Genomic DNA, 18,964 nt, shown 5'->3' with positions numbered 1-18,964 from the left:
CTCATCAGACTGTGGTCTCTTACACTCTCAGAAGACCTCTGCCCAGGTGGAAGTAACTCCAGACAGTTGACTGCCTCTTCACAAGCGTCCCCCAGTATAGTACCAACCAGCATGGCCAGAGTTTGACCATCTGGGTTTCGTGGTTATCACTTGGGGACTCATGGTGAAAAACGTAGGTGTGCCCAGGGATTAACTCACTCCCTTTCCTGTCCCTCTTCCCTTTCCTCACCCTCCTCCTCTCAACCAGCTCTGGGTTTTCTATCTTCTGTCTATCTAAGGCCATGGTGCTTCCCCTTCTTTTCAGGCCTTAGCAATGACTGATGACCAAGCCTAGGACAAGGATTCACTCTCTGCCCTGAATGAAAACAGTCCTCTCAGACACCCACAAGTAAAGCTCTATCATTTCCCCACTTCCTCACCGTGACGATGCGCTGCACACAGCAGACGCAAGGAACTGGAAGGTGCCACATGGTGCTGATCACACCGACATTTAGTCCCGGAAGACCAACCACTTCCAGAGACGGACACTGGCCACAGACTGGCCACAGTGATTGACAACAAGCAAGTAAAGGCTAAGATCTCAATCTTTCTCTAAAGAGACAATAAAATGCCAGGAATGTTGGCATACTTCTTTAATAGCAGCACCTGGGAGGCAGAGGCAGGTGGATCTCTGTGAGTTAGAGGCCAGCCTGGTCTACAGAGTGAGTTCCAGGCCAGAGAGGGTTACACAGTGAGACACTGTCTCAAAAGACAAAGAAACTATATATATGACTGACCACAGGGTCCTTTGATTGCTCTCTTCCAAACACGAAGTCACTATAAAAGTCTGCTGTGGATATCATTATGTATAAATAAAACACTGATTGGCCAGTGGCCAGGCAGGAAGTATAAGCGGGACAAGGAGAGAGGAGAATTCTGGGAAGTGGAAGGCTGAGGGAGACATTGCCAGCCGCCGCCATGACTAGCAGCATGTGAAGATGCTGGTAAGCCACAAGCCACGTGGCAAGGTATAGATTTATAGAAATGGATTAATTTAAGATATAAGAACAGTTAGCAAGAAGCCTGGTACAGCCATACAGTTTGTAAGCAATATAAGTCTCTGTGTTTACTTGGTTGGGTCTGAGCGGCTGTGGGACTGGTGGGTGAGAGAGATTTGTCCTGACTGTGGGCCAGGCAGGAAAACTCTAGCTACAAAAGTCTCTAGAGATGATGTCAATCCATGAAAGAAATCATTTCAAACAAGCAAATAAACAGTCTAGCAATCTCCCTGCCTTGGCCTGCCAGGCCCTAGGATTCCAGGCTCAGTGACAGATGAAGCCTGAGTCACTGCTTCTGCCTGAAATCCTCCTGAAACTGTCATCTAGAATTCCAGACTTCCTTCTGTTTAGATGAAGGGTGTGGAGGTTTGAATGGAATTGGCCCCCATAATCTCATAGGGAGGGGCACTACTAGGAGGTGTGGCCTTGTTGGAGGAAGTGTGTGACTGTGGAGGCCAGCTTGGGGTTTCCTAATGCTCAGAATACCGCCCAATGTCTCAGTTGACTTCCTGTTGCCTGCAAGATGTAGCACTCTCAGCTACATCTGCCTGCACGCTGCCATGCTCCCTACAATGATAATGGACTGAACCCCTGAAACTGTAAGCGAGTCACCCCAATTAAAGAGTTTCCATAGTCACGGTGTCTCTTCACAGCAATAAAAACCCTAACTAAGTTAGAGGGTTTTGTGTTTTGTTTGTTGGTTTTTTTTTTTTTTTTTTTGGTTTTTCGAGACAGGGTTTCTCTGTGTAGCTTTGCGCCTTTCCTGGAACTCGCTTTGGAGACCAGGCTGGCCTCAAACTCACAGAGATCCGCCTGGCTCTGCCTCCCGAGTGCTGGGATTAAAGGCGTGCACCACCACCGCCCGGCTTTGTTTGTTGTTTTTGAGACAGGGTTTCTCTGTGTAGCCCTGGCTGTCCTGGATCTCACTCTGTAGACCAGGCTGGCCTAGAACTCAGAGATCCACCTGCCTCTGGCTCCCAAGTGCTGGGATTAAAGGTGTGAGGCACCAGGCCCAGCTTTGGTGAAGTTTTCTTTTGTCTTACAACTCAAAGGCTCTTCTTATATAGTAACACTTAACAGAGCAAAAGCCTCTTCCTCCATCTCAAACATGGAACATACACAGGCAATTTCTGTCTGCAGATTATCATGACCACAAAGCTGGTCTCTGTCAGGAAATGACCATGAACTTGGCCTTTGCTGTTCCTGCCAATAGGATGTGACCTGGTGACGGGTCATGCTCTCTGAGGCTTCGTACATTAAGCTTGTTTCTGGGCGACTGCACAGCAAGTCCAGGCATCTTGTCAGACCCCAGGTTATCCACGATTGGGAGCTGTGTTCCGTGGTCTCTAAGGGTCAGTTTTCCACTGCAAAGCTGCCACACTGGAAGGGAAGTTTCTACGCGTACACGAAGATAAACACACAGAGAAAAGGCAGGTAGAAACAGCCTGACTCTAGGTAGCAAAAATGAACGTCCACAGAGAACGTTAAAACAAACCTACAGGCTTCCCGACTCCACCTGCTGCTGCCTTTCAAAGTGTAAGTGACCCTGAACGGGAGTGTAATCAAGTGACTGTCACCGGTCACTGACCCGCCACCCATCTCTGTAAACTATTTTGATATTAGCCACAACCTAAATGGAATTATAGGTTCTCTACGACAAGGAAAGGGAGGACAAGGTCACGTGAGAAGGATCTAGTCTAGAAACCCCAGCAGAGGCCTTCTAAGAATACACAGATGGGGCAAGAATTGTGTCTCAGAAAACAAGATGGGATCAATCTCACTCACGGGACACCAAGAACTTTAAGGTGGAAATAAAAGTCCCACGGTTCTGAGCCCGGCCGGCACCACAGTTCCATCTTGGCTTGGGCGGATCTGTGCTGTGCTGACCACCCCAACCTCTGACCCCACTGTGCTCATAATGCCAACTCAGGAAGCCCCGGCCAGCAGCACACAGCGGTCAGAGAGGGCGAATGCTGTGAAAACACCTCAAGGACACAGCAGAGCTCCTAATGCAGACTTGACATCACTTTCTCTTGGCCACCAAGTGAGCGGCATGCCACTTACCTTCCTCAAAGCTGGCAATCTTCTGTCTCACTAGAACACGGAAGTTTTCAACAGGATTCACACTTCCGACCTAGAGCAGACCCAGAGACAACACACCCGCAGGTCACTTCTCGTTTTGGCAACATCCCACTCCAGTTGCCGTGATCAAACACCCCGACGAGGACAACTTCCGGGAGAAAGTGTTGACTTCACTCAGAGTTCCAGGTTACAGTCCATCACATCAGAGAAGTCACAGGGGAAGAAACCCAAGGAAGTCTGGTCATAGCATATCCATAACCAGGAAAAGAGAGCAGTGAATGGATGCATGGTAGTGCTCAGCTGGCTTTCTCCAACCTATCAAGTTCAGAATCCCCTTCCTAGGAAATGGTGCCACCTACTGCGGGCAGGTCTTCCCACCTCAATTGGTGTAAGCAGGATACTTCCCCACAGACAGGCCCACAGGTCAACCTCATCTAGACAACTTCTCTGCGACTCAATTCCCAGACGATTCTAGATTATGTCAAGCTGACAGTTAAAACTAACCATCACACCTCAGATAAGAGAGATGGCTTAATGTAGTAAGTGTGCTCTTAAAAACAAAAAAGGAGGCCTTTCTATCATCATGATTTCCAGGATTCTGTTAAAAGCTAGAAGATTCAGGGGTGGGCAATATGACTCATCAGGTAAAGGTACTTTGCTGCCAAGTCTGATGCCCTGAGTTCAATCCCCAGGATCCACACGATAGAAAGAGAAAACAAACTCCTGCAAGTTGTCTTATTTCTAGATGTATACTGTGGCATGCACGTGTGCGTGCATGCATGCAAATATGTACACATACCAAAAAAAAAATCAATGTTTAAAAAAGCCAGAGGGGTTGGGGATTTAGCTCAGTGGTAGAGTGCTTGCCTAGCAAGCACAAGGCCCTGGGTTCGGTCCTCAGCTCTGGGAAAAAAAAAAAAAAAAAGCCAGAAAACTTAAGCAGTCACACTATTTTCACTTGACTTTCTTTGTTCAAGGTGACTTATCTCCAGAGAGACCAGAAGTATATATTATAATCCATGCCACTAGCCAGCCCACTTGAGGGCTTTATGTGCTAAAGACCACCTGCACATTCTGATAACCAATTAGGAAAGGGAGGGTGTTGTCATGTGAGGTCGTGCTAAATAATTTTCCCATTATGATGACACGAGAGACAGCAGCCAAATGCTTGATTGACTCAACTACTGGGGGGACAGGGAGGTGGCGGGGGGGGGGCAACTACTGACCCTTTGACATTGAAGTTTTAGTAGAATATATAAATATGCCCATACTGAACATACCTTTAAAAAAAACAGATCATATATACAGATGTATTGCAGTGCAACTCTCTCTCCCTCTGTATGACACTTTCTGATCATGCTTCTGTCTGCATTAATCTCAACCCTAACAAGGCCTCTGTAGCACTTAGCTCCAAGAAGAGAAAACAAAGGGGTTCCTGTGAGTGCTGGAAAAAGAAAAGTTCCTGTAAACCTTACAAGAAAATGTATTATTTCCACTTTGCTTGGAATAGTATGTAGGAAAGTGCTCAGAGCATGAGATCATGAATTCTTAATACTACAAAAGATTCCCACAAAGTCCAAACCACTGTTCAGACATCTGACTTTTCTGGCACATTTCTGTTTGACTTTGCTAACTGGGGAAATGTAAGATCTGGCGACTCAAAACAAGGCTGCATATATGAAGGCAATACACTCCAAGTTCCAAAAACCTTCTCATCAAACGAAGCTCTCAGTATCAAAAGGAATTTGATTTGCAAAGTCCTAACTTTGCAAATTCTGTTTTGGAGGGTTTTTTTGTTGGGTTTTGTTAGGTTTCTTTTTATTATTTTTAAGTCACATGTGTGTATCTGTATGTGGGTTTGTGCACACGAGTGCAGGTGCCAGTGAAGGCCAGAGGGTTGGATTCCCTGGAGCTGGAGATTCAGGAGTTATGAGCCACTCCGTGTGGGTGCTGGGAACAGAATGTGGGTGTTCTTAACTCTCAGAGCCAGCTCTCCAGGCTCTGAAGCTTGGAAACGGGACACTTACTTCAGTTTTATGTACTTGGGGGATAAGACCCAGATCGTTAACCATCTCCTCCTTACTCCGGTCATCTTTACTAAATGGAAAACTGCAAAATGACGCCAGTAAGAAAATCTGTTCCAGAGTGCCACCACCGAGGCACTCTGTGATCGACATCTCATTCAGAGCTCTGTTTACTACGATCAGACAGACAGTTCTGTATGTCATTCACTATTATTAACTACTTCCAGGAAGAAAGGAAGAACATGGGGTGGGTCTATACGGTTCATGTACAGAGAGGACCAGAGGAGTGGTAGGTCAGCAGACTCATCAAACCCAAGCCTTGGCCCTCCTGCAGGGGGAGAGGGGACACTGGAAAAGCTCAGTTTACCTTAGTGACATTTCCTTCAGCCAGGCTGGAGACACTGATGTGACTTTCTTCTTTCTCAGTCTTACATTTTTTAGCAGCAGGCCCTTCTTCGTGACTAGAAAGGAAAGAAACGGGTAAGTTTTCCCCCTTATAGCAAAATAAAACAAAACAAAAAAAAAAACAGTATTGTAGTTTGGTTTTGCTCTTTTGTGGGGCCCGCCACCCAGCTCCCAAAAAAATCACACACGGAGACTCATTCTTAATTATGAATACCCAGCCTTAGCTTGGCTTAGTTTCTTGCCAGCTTTTCTTAACTTTAAATTATTCCATCTATCTTTTGCCTCTGGGCTTTTCATTTTCTATTCCTGTCTACCTTTCTTACTCCATGGCTTGCTGTGTAGCTGGGTGGCTGGCCCCTGGAGTCCTCCTCCTTCTCTGGTTCCTAGATCTCCTCCATCTCTTCTCTTTTCTTCTCTCTCCACCCAGATTTCTCCTTCTATATATTCTCTCTGCCTGCCAGCCCCGCCTATCCTTTTTCCTGCCTTGTTATTGGCCATGCAGTTCTTTATTAGACCATCAGGTTTAGACAGGCACTGTAACACAGCTTCACAGAGTTAAACAAATGCAACATTAAACAAAAGCAACACACCTTAAAATAATATTCTACTACAATACAGTGCCTAAAATATTTTATGTGGAAAGTATAAAGTTATTTTCCAAGCATCTAAAGTAAACAAGCACAACATTCAGACAGTCTATCCAAACAGCAGGCTTCCTTCTCCCAGCCCTGGGCCCTGACAGGAGATCTTGGAGGTGTGTGGGCTTTGTTTCACGGCAGTACAGAAGTCAGCAGCACCCGCTGCATCATGGGGTATGTGCAGAGGTCAAAATGGCAAGCACAGGTCCGGGAGCTGAACAGTAACTAGGAAGTCCATCTGTCTGTCAGCTAGCCTCCTGGACCCCATCTCAGAATCCACAGCCATAGCTTTTGTGTGCACAGAACTTTGTGTCTGAAAACCCACCTTCTCCACTGTACTACCCTATGTAAGATCTCTATAAGTTTCTAATTAAACATGTCAAAACCTTAGACAATCACAAGTTAAATACGCAAAAACTTCTTCTTTAAGTCTTAGATGGGTTTTTTTTAAAGCACACCCTCTAATTTGCTTTCTTACAGCCCTGATTCTTTTTGGGCACAGTGCTAGCAAAGTCCAACAACATCTGTGTGCCAAGGGAAAGATGGAGCCAAGAAAGGCTTCAAACATCTGCCTCAATTAACATACTGGCTTTAATAACACGCTGCTCTCAAAGCCATGAGGATGCTAAGGTAATCACAGGAGAAAAGGAAATCCAATCCAAAGACCCTGCTCATCATCTCCCCAACACGATGGAAAACAAAGATATGAAGAATTTTCTCTTGGAGAAATACTAAGTGTCGGCTAAGGGCAGACATCAAGAAACAACTGAAATTAGTAACTAATAAGTTTGTAACTATGTCCCAGTTAGGGCTGGGGAGATGGATCAGTCAGTAAAGTGTCTTGCAAGCAGAAAGACCTGGGTTCAATTCCCAGAACCCATGATGTGTGTGTGTGTGTGTGTGTGTGTGTGTGTGTGTGTGTGTGTGTGTATAAATGTATGTGTGCACACTCGTGTTGGGGGGGTGTAAACGTGTGTGGTGTATATGGTGTGTGTATGTGTGTGATGTGGGTATGTGTGTGCATGTGTATGATGTATATGTGTGTGTGTGAGTGTGTGTGTGTCACAGTAGTGCACGCTAGTTCTAGTGTTTGGGAGGCAGAGACAGGTGGATCCTTGGGGATAGCTTAACCTACTTGGTGAGTTTCAGGCCAGTGAGAGATCTTGTCTCAGGAAAATTTTTTTAAATGTGGATGTTGCACTGGGCAGTGGTGGCGCACGCCTTTAATCCCAGCACTTGGGAGGCAGAGCCAGGTGGATCTCTGTGAGTTCGAGGCCAGCCTGGTCTGCAGAGTGAGATCCAGGACAGGCACCAAAACTACACAGAGAAACCCTGTCTTGGGAAAAAAAAAAAAATGTGGATGTTGCCAGACAAATGACAACCAAGGTTGTCCACTGGCTTCGACACATACATGTGCATATGTACACAAACATGCATACATGTATACACACATGTATACACCAATTAATAGTCTATTTTAGTTGACAAACTATATGTGTCAAAAATAGCGATGTTTCAAAATACCATTGTTGTGGTATGACTAACTGGAGCTAATGAATACACACATTACTTCACCTTGCTCTTTTTCTTTAATTGTAATGGGAATAGTGAAACTCTCTTATGGGCTTCCTCTCCTTTGGTGAGGTTGGGCAGTGTGGGTAGTGCTGGGAACCAAACTCAGTCTTGTGCATGCCAGACACCCTTCCATCTATTAAAGATTTTCAGCACTATTATTTCAAAATGTATTGGCTTTCTGCTCAAATCCCCACCTTCAGACAACGAGTGTTAAAAAATGAAGAGAAAATTAGAAAGGCAGAAACTGGATGAATAAAGAGTCACCTCTGACAGGGACGCACAGAGTAATCAGCACGGTCACAACTGTGCGTGACCTAAAACTTCCTATTCACTGACCTTTTCCCTTGGAGAAGCCGAGGTGAGAAGACAAAGAGACAAAGGCCAGGAAGCGTAAGGGGCGAAGCCATCGAGGCTCTTCCCTCTCAAGAAGTGTAAAAGTGCACATAGGCCGACTGCAGACATGGAGAAGTACACAGACCAAGAGGACTAATTCCGACCGACAGTGTGTGAAAACAAGTCACAGCCAGCCGCTGTAGTTAGCCTGTGCCAGCTCTTCCTGAGACAAGAACAGAGCGCAGGTGAAAATCTGGGACAAAATACACCTGGCTTAGTGTTCTGTAGACTTTTTTATTCGAAATTTTAGCTTACTTCTTACTATTATTAGTGCGTGCGTGTGTTCATGTGTGTGTGTGTGTGTTAGTGTGTGTACAGACATCCACATGCTACAGCTTACATGCAGAGGTCAGAGGACAGACAACATGAGGCAGCTGGTTCTCCTCCACTGTGGATGCTCGGGTCGACAGGCTTGCACAGCAAATGCTTTTCTCTGCAGAGCCATCTCACCAGCCCCAGACTCAGCCCCCGACACCTTCTTGATATGTTCCTATGACTTGATTCTAGGATACCATCTGGATTTCAGAGTTTACTGAGTTACCACTAGGCTGCGTTTCACTTTGCTCCTAAGGAAAGCACTGCAATGGAAAGGATCTTTAGTACAGCAGCTATTCTTCTCCCCAAATACAAATTAATGTATGTAATATGAAGAAGCAGCACCGAGAGATGTTTGCTGTTCTTGCAAAGACACGGGTTTGGTTCCCAGCACCCACGTGACAGCTCACCATTGTCTCTAATTCTAGTTTCCAAGGGATCTGACACCCTCTTTGAACCTCCACAGACACAGGAACACACTTGGTACATAAACACACATGCAGGCAAACAGTCATAAAAGGAATGAATGAACAGACAAATTAATCTGGACTTGCCTAAGGACCACATGTCCCGCCTGGATTTCCGCACCTCTCTCTGCACCAGATCGATGCCTCTCTCTACCTCTTCTACACTTGTGTTTGCAGGAGATGGTGACTGACGCGGGCCCACAACTGGCCAGAGCAGAGAACAAGAGACGACAGAATGCTCAGCTCCCAAGGGAACACATATACAGCACCCCCACCCCAAGGCTCAGGGAACACTGGGGAAGAGGGGGCAGAAAGAATGTAAGAGCCAGATGTGGCACATGACACTATCAGGCAACGTCTTCTGGACACATCAGGGCAGCTACACACATATGAACAACATACACAAACCTATGCAAGCTCAAGCCAGACCAAGTCCCAGCACAGAGACACTCCCACCCCAGCTATGGAGTGAATGGCAACTGTCAGCTGCTGAACCAACACGAGATTGTCTTCTTTTTCTTCTCTGAGAGTGAAGTCCCTAGTGAGCGGGGCATTCTCCAGCGGAAGAGTGCATATCCAACAACGCTGGATAATATTGGTCTTTAAGACTCTTCTTTTTAAGTCACAAAGTTGGGTGGGCAGGGAATGAGGGCAGATCTGGGAAGGGTTGGGGAAATGGGGCTGAATATGATCAGAATGTCTTGTATGAAACTCAAAACTCTCAAGGAATAAAAATAAATACAAATCTTTTTTAAAAGAACAAAAAGAAGTGTTATACATACAATGTGTCATGCTAAGTTCTGTGGAGCTACAAAGTTAAATCACATGAAGAGTTTCTTAAACCCTCTAAAATAAGATTTGAGTAAAGGAAGGATAAAAGTATATAGTATATGTATCATATTCCCTGCAACCAACAGGTAAAAACAGCCCCAGAAATAAGTACACAGTAAAATTTTAATATGATTCACAGTTTCAAGGTCAAGTAATTAGTAGTAGTATTACAAATCTTGCATTTAATACTCACAACATCTATGTGAAGTAGGAAAGGACAATGACAGAATCTCCAGATTACCTAGAAAGCAGGAAAACCCATGCAGTGGCAGGGAGACACAGACCTTATCAGTGCTGCATTTGGATGATGGGATCGTTAGTCATTTACTTTTCTCTTTCACACTTACTTTCAGGAATATATAAACATTTGGTAAGTAACAGCAAAATGTATAAGGAACATGTATGTGTCAGCCACTGAGCTAGGTTCTAAATCCTAAATTTGTAAACATTAATACGCTATCAATACTTCCAACAAGTTCGGACAAATTTAAGGAAGATAAATTCGTGAACAGACAAACTACTGCGCTAAGTAACATATCCCATCTAGCCAGTGGCTGTATTAGCCGGAGCACAGGATGCAGCTGGGAAGCAGTAAGAGTTGGGGCTAGAGAGAATGTAAGTGAAAGGAGGGATGGGGGTGAATTCACTGACAGCACACGCGTGAGGCCCAGGGGTCAACCCCCAGTCAGAGGGGTGAGGGTCAGGAAAGCAAACAGTTTTTTCAAGGTAGCTGGATGGTGTAGACTTCGGTCTGACGGCTGGGCTTTCTCATTTGTCTAACAGTCTGATCACCTTGGGTGGCAAGTAGCAGGAGGAGCCTGAGAGCAAGACTAATCGGCAGTTTAAGAATCAGAACTAAGCTGAGCAGTGGTGGCGCATGCCTTTAATCCCAGCACTACCAGGAGGTAGAGGCAGGCGGATCTCTGAGTTCGAGGCCAGCCTGGTCTACAGAGTGAGTTCCAGGACAGCCAGGGGTACACAGAGAAACCCTGTCTCTAAAACGAACAAACAAACAACAAAAAGAAGAAGAAGAAAAATCATAACTACTGAAATCATATTCAAAATGTGGGGTGTAAGGGTATTCTAGGGAAAGGTTCATCATTTTTGTATCAAATGAGTCTATCACATGGAGAGTGGGATTAAGAATCATGGCATTAAAGAATTTTAAGTAGCAGTGATGTGGTCCGACTCTTTGGCTAGGGAGACGGCTCAGGGGATATAGGCACCTGCCACCAGGCCTGAGTTCAAGCTCCAGGACCCAGACAGTAGAAAGAGAGAATCAACTCCACAGGTTGTCCTTGGACTGCCACACGTGTGCCACAGTGCAGGCATACTCCCCATACCCGCCCCCACGCACATAAATAAACAAATGTAATAAAAAAAATTTTAAACCTCATTCTAACTGGCTGGCAGTCACTGGGTAGCTTAGAAAAAGGTAATCAGGAGAGATCACTAAAAAGATTAAGGTGGCCTTAGAAAGTTGAGAATTTCTACTCCACCCACTCTGGGGGTGGGGAGGTTAAACTGCTCACCAACGGCCACTGATGTAATCAATCTTGCCTGTGTAATGAAATCTTAAAAAGATCTCAAAGAGGGGCTGGAGAGATGACTCTGCAGTTAAAAGCACTGGCTGCTCTTCCAGAGAACCCGAGTTCAATTCCCACATCCACATGAGGGCTCATAACTGTCTGTAACTCCAGTTCTAGGGAATCCAATGCCTTCTTCTGGCCTCTGTGGGCACTACATGCACACAGCGCACAGACACATATGCAGGCAAAACACCCATACACATAAATTAATTATTTTATTTAAAAAAAAAATCTAGCCGGCGGTGGTGGCCCACGTCTTTAATCCCAGCACTCGGGAGGCAGAGGCAAGCGGATCTCTGTGAGTTCGAGGCCAGCCTGGTCTACAGAGTGAGTTCCAGGAAAGGTGCCAAAGCTACACAGAGAAACCCTGTCTCGAAAAACCAAAAAAAAAAAAATAAAAAATAAAAAAGGTAGGGTTTGGACAGCTTCTGAACAGTTGAACTCGTGAAGGGTCCTAGATCATGGTTCCTTAGACGACTCGGAAGCTTGGAGACCTTCCTAAATACCTTACTCTATGCATCTCTTCTGTATTTTTCACAACACCTCTTACAATAAACCAGGAAATGTTGAAAAAAGAGACGTGAAAGTCGCTGAGGAGGAGAGTGTTTGGAAGAAGACGATTGGCTATCTCGGGAGGCGGGCTGAAGCACAAGGCACGGGTGTGCATGGGCAAGGCTGGTGTGAAACACTAGTGAGGGCCAACGGGCCAGTCACTAAGCCAAGCACAGTTCGACGATCTCGGTTAAGCGTGCAGCAGCCCTCGGGATTCTCCGCTGTGGTCACCGTCTTCCACAGATGAGCAGATGAAAGCTCATCCGATGCAGGTATTTGTTTACACAGCTCAACCTGCCAATTCCAAATGCCAGTAAGGGGAAATGCTTGGGTTTAGATTCCAATCTATCTGACTCCAGAGTCAATGCCATTAGCCATTATACTAACCTGACCTGAAAGGCACAGATTTGGGGTAACTTTAATACAGCTTGGTAAACCAATCAGACATGGAAAGTTAAAGAAGGGATTACTCCCAGGATGTCAGGTGATGTTCTCTGAAACAGAAGACAACATGGAGAGGCACTGGGAAGAAGCGTGTCAGGAGAAAAGACAATGAAGCCATTTCTGTACACACTGAATCTGAGATAAATATAGACACTGAGCCACCCATGGATAGGATGCAGACAGACTTCGGGGTTTTTGAAGTTCTGTACATGAAATGTCAACAGTATGGGATCTGTGTTGTGAGGGCAAAACAGCATTATTTTGCTGAGTGTCTGAGCTCTGGATTCAGACTACACACATTTATTAAATCCTTCCTCCAACCCTTACCAACTGAGCTCTCAGGCAGGTTGTTCCTTTTCTCCAATCCCAGCCTTCTCCGACTTCAGAGGACATGAACCAAGCAACTTCATAGGATGGCCAGAAGATGTAAGGAGACGACAGAAAGAGGAAGACACCCCACATCATACTGTGTCCAGAGGATGTAAGCAGAGAATGTGAGGAAGGCTCCCCACATCACACCGTGTTCTGAGGATGTAAGCAGACGACAGAGCAGGGAAGGCACCCCACATCACACCGTGTCCAGAGGATGTAAGCAGAGAGTGTGAGGAAGGCACCCCACATCACACCGTGTCCAGAGGATGTAAGCAGACGACAGAGCGAGGAAGGCACCCCACATCACACCGTGTCCAGAGGATGTAAGCAGAGAGAGCGGGGAAGGCACCCCACATCACACCGTGTCCAGAGGATGTAAGCAGACGACAGAGTGAGGAAGGCACCCCACATCACACCGTGTCCAGCAGATGCAGCTGTTCTGAGGACAAGACTATATGCACGACACATGGAAGGTGGGCAGAGAAAGAAAGCATCAGAGGAATCTGGAGGCTTTCAAAGACTAGGAAGAAAACGTCTGGAAGCTTAGGGGAGATACGCAAGTCAAGAGAGAAGAAGAGTTGACAACGCAAATGCTGCAAAGAGGAAAGTCACTAAGGAAAAGACTGCGGGCTGAAGGGAACTGAAGCGGTTCTGTCTTTCGGGTCTGCAGAGAGGCCGTGGGGGAGAGGAGAAGGAGCTGAGAAAACAGCGGTGTGGACGATTCTTCCAACAGGCCTGGCCTGGAGGGGAGAGATGGCGCCTAGATTAGTAATTAGTAACAAGTAGATTAGAGGGAGGAGCCTGGACGGGTTATTTTGTTTAGATGAAAGGAATGTTAACATGAAAAAGATGGAGGATGAAGGAAAGAAAACATCACTAGTGGACCAGGGTAACAGATCCGACAACAGATGGGAGCGAGCTTAGGCTACAGCAACAAAGGGTGAAGGATGCGGTGTCCTATGTCCACTGGGCAGGAGAGGAGGAAGTAAAGGTGACCGCAAAGTAGGCGTGTTCAGAGATTAAATGGTCCATAAAATTGGGAAGTACCTACCTACAGCCACTACTTTCTCTGTGAAATCATCACTACCATCATTATTATTGCTGTCATTGATAATGTATTAGGGATACAATGAGGGTCTTTAGATGACTGTTCAGTGATAAACACTGTTCTATGATATGATATGATATGCATTGTGTTGGGTTCTAGCTAAACGCATGAGTTATCCAATTAATCCTCATGGCAACCCTATGAGACAGGTATGCCATCCCTATTTCACTCATGAGGACACAGAATAAACAACTTCTACCTACGGTCACACAGAGCACGGGTGCTAACTCACACTGGCTGACTCCAGAGTCTCACAGTCTTGAACATTAGTCAGATGAAGCTGACTGCTGAGGACAAATGGGGAGAGAAGTCTTATGGAACTTGAGAAGAACAGCAGACCTCAGATGATCTGTGCAGAGTCCAAAAGAAAGCAAGGTCAAATGTGTGTCATATATACAGGGCTGGACTTCAGATGTCCCAGCTCTCCTGCAACACCTAACCAAGAGATGATGCCTTCACTTCAAGGAATATGCCACCATTAAGGGAAGCGATGCTCTCGGACAATGCAGGCAACAAGTAGCATACTGTGGGACTCCATACATGGGCCCACAGAGCTCTTCCCCTTTAGAAATAAAGACGTTCCCACCACAAGCACTAGGTATCCAACAGGTTGAAGATGAAGAGTGGTTCCTCAGATGGGCTGTGCTTTCAGAATGACGCCGTATCACTGACTAAACTACTGTCTTCCCTCCCAAAAGTCCAGAGTGCTTCCCCATCGGATTTTGTTGCCATGGTATCTCTTGAAATGAGAGGATGTTTTTAATTTTTTCAGTTATTATTGGGGAGGGGCATATGCTGTGGTATGATGTGGGGAGGTCAGAGGTCCACTTTGTGGAGCTGGTTTCCACATCTACCTTTGGGGAGCCAGGCTGGCAAAGCAAGAATCTTTACCCACTGAACCATCTTGCCTGCTCAAGACTGTATTTAGAGGAAGAAATTCTCATAAAGATAAAGTTACTTAACCAAAATCCTATCAAGTGACATCACTGGTATAAAAACTAGTGATTATAGCTTAAGACTTTTTTAAAAAAAAAAACTACGAAATTTCCTCGGTAGACAACTATCACTCCTACATCTTAGTTCCTTACCTGTCTACTAGAAATAGGTAAACTGGATTCAAGGACAATGAAAAAATACAAGAACACAGCTGAGTATTAGCGATCTGTTGTCCCTCTTAGCATAACCTTTCAGGGTAACTGGATCCTCTTCACTGAAATGGAGGGTTCTATAACCCATGTGAAAGAAACTGAACCATCCTTGACTAGGGGAGCTGCTAAGTAAATATACGCTAAATTCATTGCTCCTACAGTTCTTAAAAACTAAGGCAGGCTTCTGAGAATAAAAGGTAGAGAGTGGAAATGTGGGCAAGCATGTATGCGTGAGCTAAATTCCCAGGCCCCTGGGCAGATTGCTGGTCTGTGTTGCACATCACCAAAGGAGCAAAGAACAAGAAACTGAGCACACCCAAGCTTCCAGGGCAATGAGTGATAGGACCACAGCTGAAGGTGTTATCACTGCAGGGATCATATCACAGCACAAGTGCCTTCTGGGTCTCTGCGGTTTGTTTTTTAACCAGCTAATTTACATTTTAATCAAAGGAAGAGAAGAAAATGGTCCATTTCTTTCCCACAGTACCAGAAGGTAATCAAGATCATGAACTGGAGTTTAATACCGGGAGAGAATAGCCCTGTGATTGCAGAGACTAGAGCAACGAGCCCCGGGAAGAAGGACACAGGCTTCACTGAGCGGCTATGAATTGGCTCCAGTGGCGTTCAGGCAGAGAAAGATGGCGGTGACATGGATTTTTTTTTTTAGGGATAGGCTTCCTGTGTAGAAGGCAGGATAGAATAAAATGGCCATAAACTTCTCCAGGGTGTGATGGGAGTACATAAAACAGAATCAATCCAGTTTTTTTTTTTTCTTCCAATTCTGACAAAGCTTGGGCTGTTTACCTCTGGGAAGCTATGAAAAATGCAAAGCTTTCTATTCTACTTGTACAATAATTCAACAAACATTGATTTATAGAGACCAATGAACGTTTCTGGAAATTACTCATCCTTTTCCACTGAGTATTTATAAATAGTAAGCCTTACTTTGTCAATGAAGATACAGCTGTGGGAAGAAAATGAAAGAAATGGGGGGCTTGGGGATCACAGTCTGGTGTCAAAACTCAAATGCAGCAGAAAGAAATATTATTTTGGCTTAAGAAAAAAAAATCACCAATAACCAGTTGAGTGAAGTCTGAAAAGTCAATGTCACATACCCAAAGGATTCTTCTATATAATGAATCATTTCTTCTGGCTTACTTTTATTTATATGGAAATTAATATAGATTCTGAACAAAATGTGAAGAGGAGAAGCACTCATTAGTCATCTTCAAGCTTGGCTGACGTATCCTATGAAATGCATTTTCTTCCTTCACCTGCAAACGCCTCCCTAGCGCACAGTCGGCACGTTAGTGACGCGCTCCGTGGCTGTCGTTCTTCTCCTCACTGACACTTGGCCACCACCACAGACACCTCCTGACGCCCAGCCTGCTCTTGTCCTCCCCAGCTGTCTACTGTAGAAAGGGGACAATTCAGGACCCGCGGGATGACCTCAGCCGAGCCACACAGCTTCAGTTTGATCCTGGGACCCATGTGGTGGAAGGAAAGGACCAACATCCAAAAGTTGTCCTCTGATCTACACACACACACACACACCACACACACGTGCGCACCCACAAATGAAAAAATAAAAATATAATAAAAATTGTTTTAAAAGAGGAAAATTCAACTTCAGGTATTCACAAATGTATAATTTGTATATTTATGATTTGCAAAAACTTTACTGTTGATGCAAAAGTCTACCCAAACTAAAAGGTTGAGCCCAGGAGAACATCAAGAATATGGCTCTAATGGACAGGTAGGAAAACTTTGTATTTCCACACAAGGATTAAAAAGCTGCACCGTTGGGGATAGAGAGATGGCTCATTTAGTTCTGGCAGCTCTTCCAGAGGACCTGGGTTCAATTCCCAGCAACCACATGGCAGCTCACAACTGTCTGAAACTCAGTTCCAGGGGATCTGACGCCTTCAAACCAATGCACGTGAAATAAATTTAAGTAAATTATTAAAAACAAAAGAAGCTGCTCTGTCTGCTCTGTAATTCCAGAAAACCCTGGGCAGCACCGTAATTCCAGACTTGCCCGGGCCCCCCACACTGCTACAAATACCAACAACAAGTACTTACTTGTCTTGGAAAATGTCCTGAGCGGTCACCTGATCCTTTTTCTTGGCAGCATCGGTCAGAGGGAAAAGGGTCTTTACTTTAGAGAGAGGAATCTCACACTTGGCTTTAATCTCAGTGGGGGCATCCAGCATATTCAAAATGTGCTGCGGAATTGGGGGCAGACGTTCCTGGGGATGCAAGACTCTGTGCAGCAGACACTGTGGGGGAAGGATAAAGGGGCTGAGATGCTGGTGTTGACATGGAATACGATCTCTGTTTTCTGGTCAGCAACCCTCCATCTTGAACTGGAAGGGCTGAGACTCACACCAAACAGAAGAGACAGAATAGGATGGCTCCGAGGACAATGGTCACATCTAAAGCCAGCTATAAAAACAGACGCAAGCACAGAAGCGAGACCGTCCATAAATCTCCTCGGGGCCTCACCTTACAACCCACTCAGGGAATATCAAGGTTCCCTAAGACATAACTCCCTAACACTCGAAGGTTACAGCCTGCTCTCAGTCACCTTTTACTCCCTTAATCATATGCGCTGGCTCTTTTACTTGGGTTTTAGAGGTCATGTGGCAGATGAGACAGAGGCTAGAGGGGGGCTGCCCATTCCTAATCCCAGAAGAGAGTCTGAAAGACATGACAATACGGAGCCGACACAAGCCACCAGGGAAAGCAAACCGTGAACCTGCCTCCACCTGTGGCCCTCTGCCCCGCTGACACCTCCACCTCTTGCCTGCTCCTGGCCCGGTCACCTTCTAACTGGTCCCTCAGCTTCTGCTGGCACTGTTCTCCAGGACCCAAAGTCTGAAAATGAGCTCTGGTGCATTTTAAATCTGAAATGTCCCAGGAGCTCATGTTCTGAAGCTTATTCCCCAGTTGGCGAGTGTGCTCTGTGTGTGTGTGTGTGTGCGTGTGTGTTGGGGATAAGCTGGTGGCAGTAGGTCACAGGAAGTGGGCCTTTGAAGGTTACCCAAAGCCCGCTTCCAGCATGCTGCTCCCTGCCCACCACAATGTGGACAGCCATCTCTGCCATGGGCTGCCACCACCACGGAATGAGCGGCTCCATCCTGCCTTCCCAGCTGTGAAAATCCCTGAAACTGAGTCAATGGACACCTTCCCACCTACCCTGCCCCCACCACCGCCTTGTTTCTGTCAAGTACCCTGGAGACACAGAAGTGACTAATACAAGCTTCCCCCAGCCTGGGAAGCCCTGCGTGACACAGCCTTGCCTCCTTATTCACAACCAATAAAGATGAGCTCTTCTGCGTTCACTCAAGCCAAACTCACTTCTGTCTCCGGGTCCTTAGCTCAATACTTCTGCCTCTTCTACCTGCTTCTAGATCTGGGCAGAGCTGGGCCCTTTTCATCATTCTGGTCTTTGCTCAAATATTAATCTCCCAGAAAGCCTTTCCCTGACATTGCATATGAAGCAGCCTCTCCACTTGCAAACTGTTACCTAATCATATTCTAACTTTTCCCAATTCTCTGTTTTTCAAGCACTTATTTAAAATAGTCTCAACTGCTTAGTTCACATACTTATTAACCAGCACCCCCCCCCCCCGCTTGAAAACAGATCCCTTGTTTACTGCTAAACTGTAAGCACAGAAAACATGTCCGACATACAGTAAGTGTCTAACAGATACTGACGGAGGGCACTCTTTTTTAGGATACTCACTGTTGACAGGGATGTCAGAAAGGAGCACCAAGAGTGGGCTGAGGACCAAGGGTGAGGCAGGCTAGCCACTCCCCAAGTAAATGAACTGGACACAGGCTACTGCCACTCGGGCATCTGTGATGCCTTCAGCCTTAGTCAGCCCTGTGGTGATGTATTGTGTACCCTAATAAACTTGTCTGAGGATCAGAGGACAGAGCCAGCCACTAGATTAGACATAGAGGTCAGGCAGTGGTGGC

General features: G+C 45.8%; 1 protein-coding gene across 1 annotated transcript in view; it reads right to left on the bottom strand.

Annotated features, from left to right (window-relative positions):
- Positions 1–18,964, bottom strand: part of Xrcc5 (X-ray repair cross complementing 5) — a 99,245-nt gene that overhangs the window by 41,070 nt on the left and 39,211 nt on the right. The window contains exons 14-16 of the mRNA XM_052749815.1: positions 17,063–17,259; positions 5,511–5,604; positions 3,102–3,171 (exon numbers count right to left, since the gene is read on the bottom strand). Of these exons, the coding sequence (XP_052605775.1) occupies positions 3,102–3,171; positions 5,511–5,604; positions 17,063–17,259 (361 nt within the window). The remainder of the gene's footprint in view (positions 1–3,101; positions 3,172–5,510; positions 5,605–17,062; positions 17,260–18,964) is intronic.

The sequence above is a fragment of the Peromyscus californicus genome, unplaced genomic scaffold, assembly GCF_007827085.1.
Source record: "Peromyscus californicus insignis strain IS unplaced genomic scaffold, ASM782708v3 Scaffold_21__1_contigs__length_65335640, whole genome shotgun sequence".
Classification (NCBI taxonomy): Eukaryota; Metazoa; Chordata; class Mammalia; order Rodentia; family Cricetidae; genus Peromyscus; species Peromyscus californicus.
The sequence above is the reverse complement of the archived record's forward strand: the minus strand, read 5'-3'. Positions and strand labels throughout refer to the sequence as shown.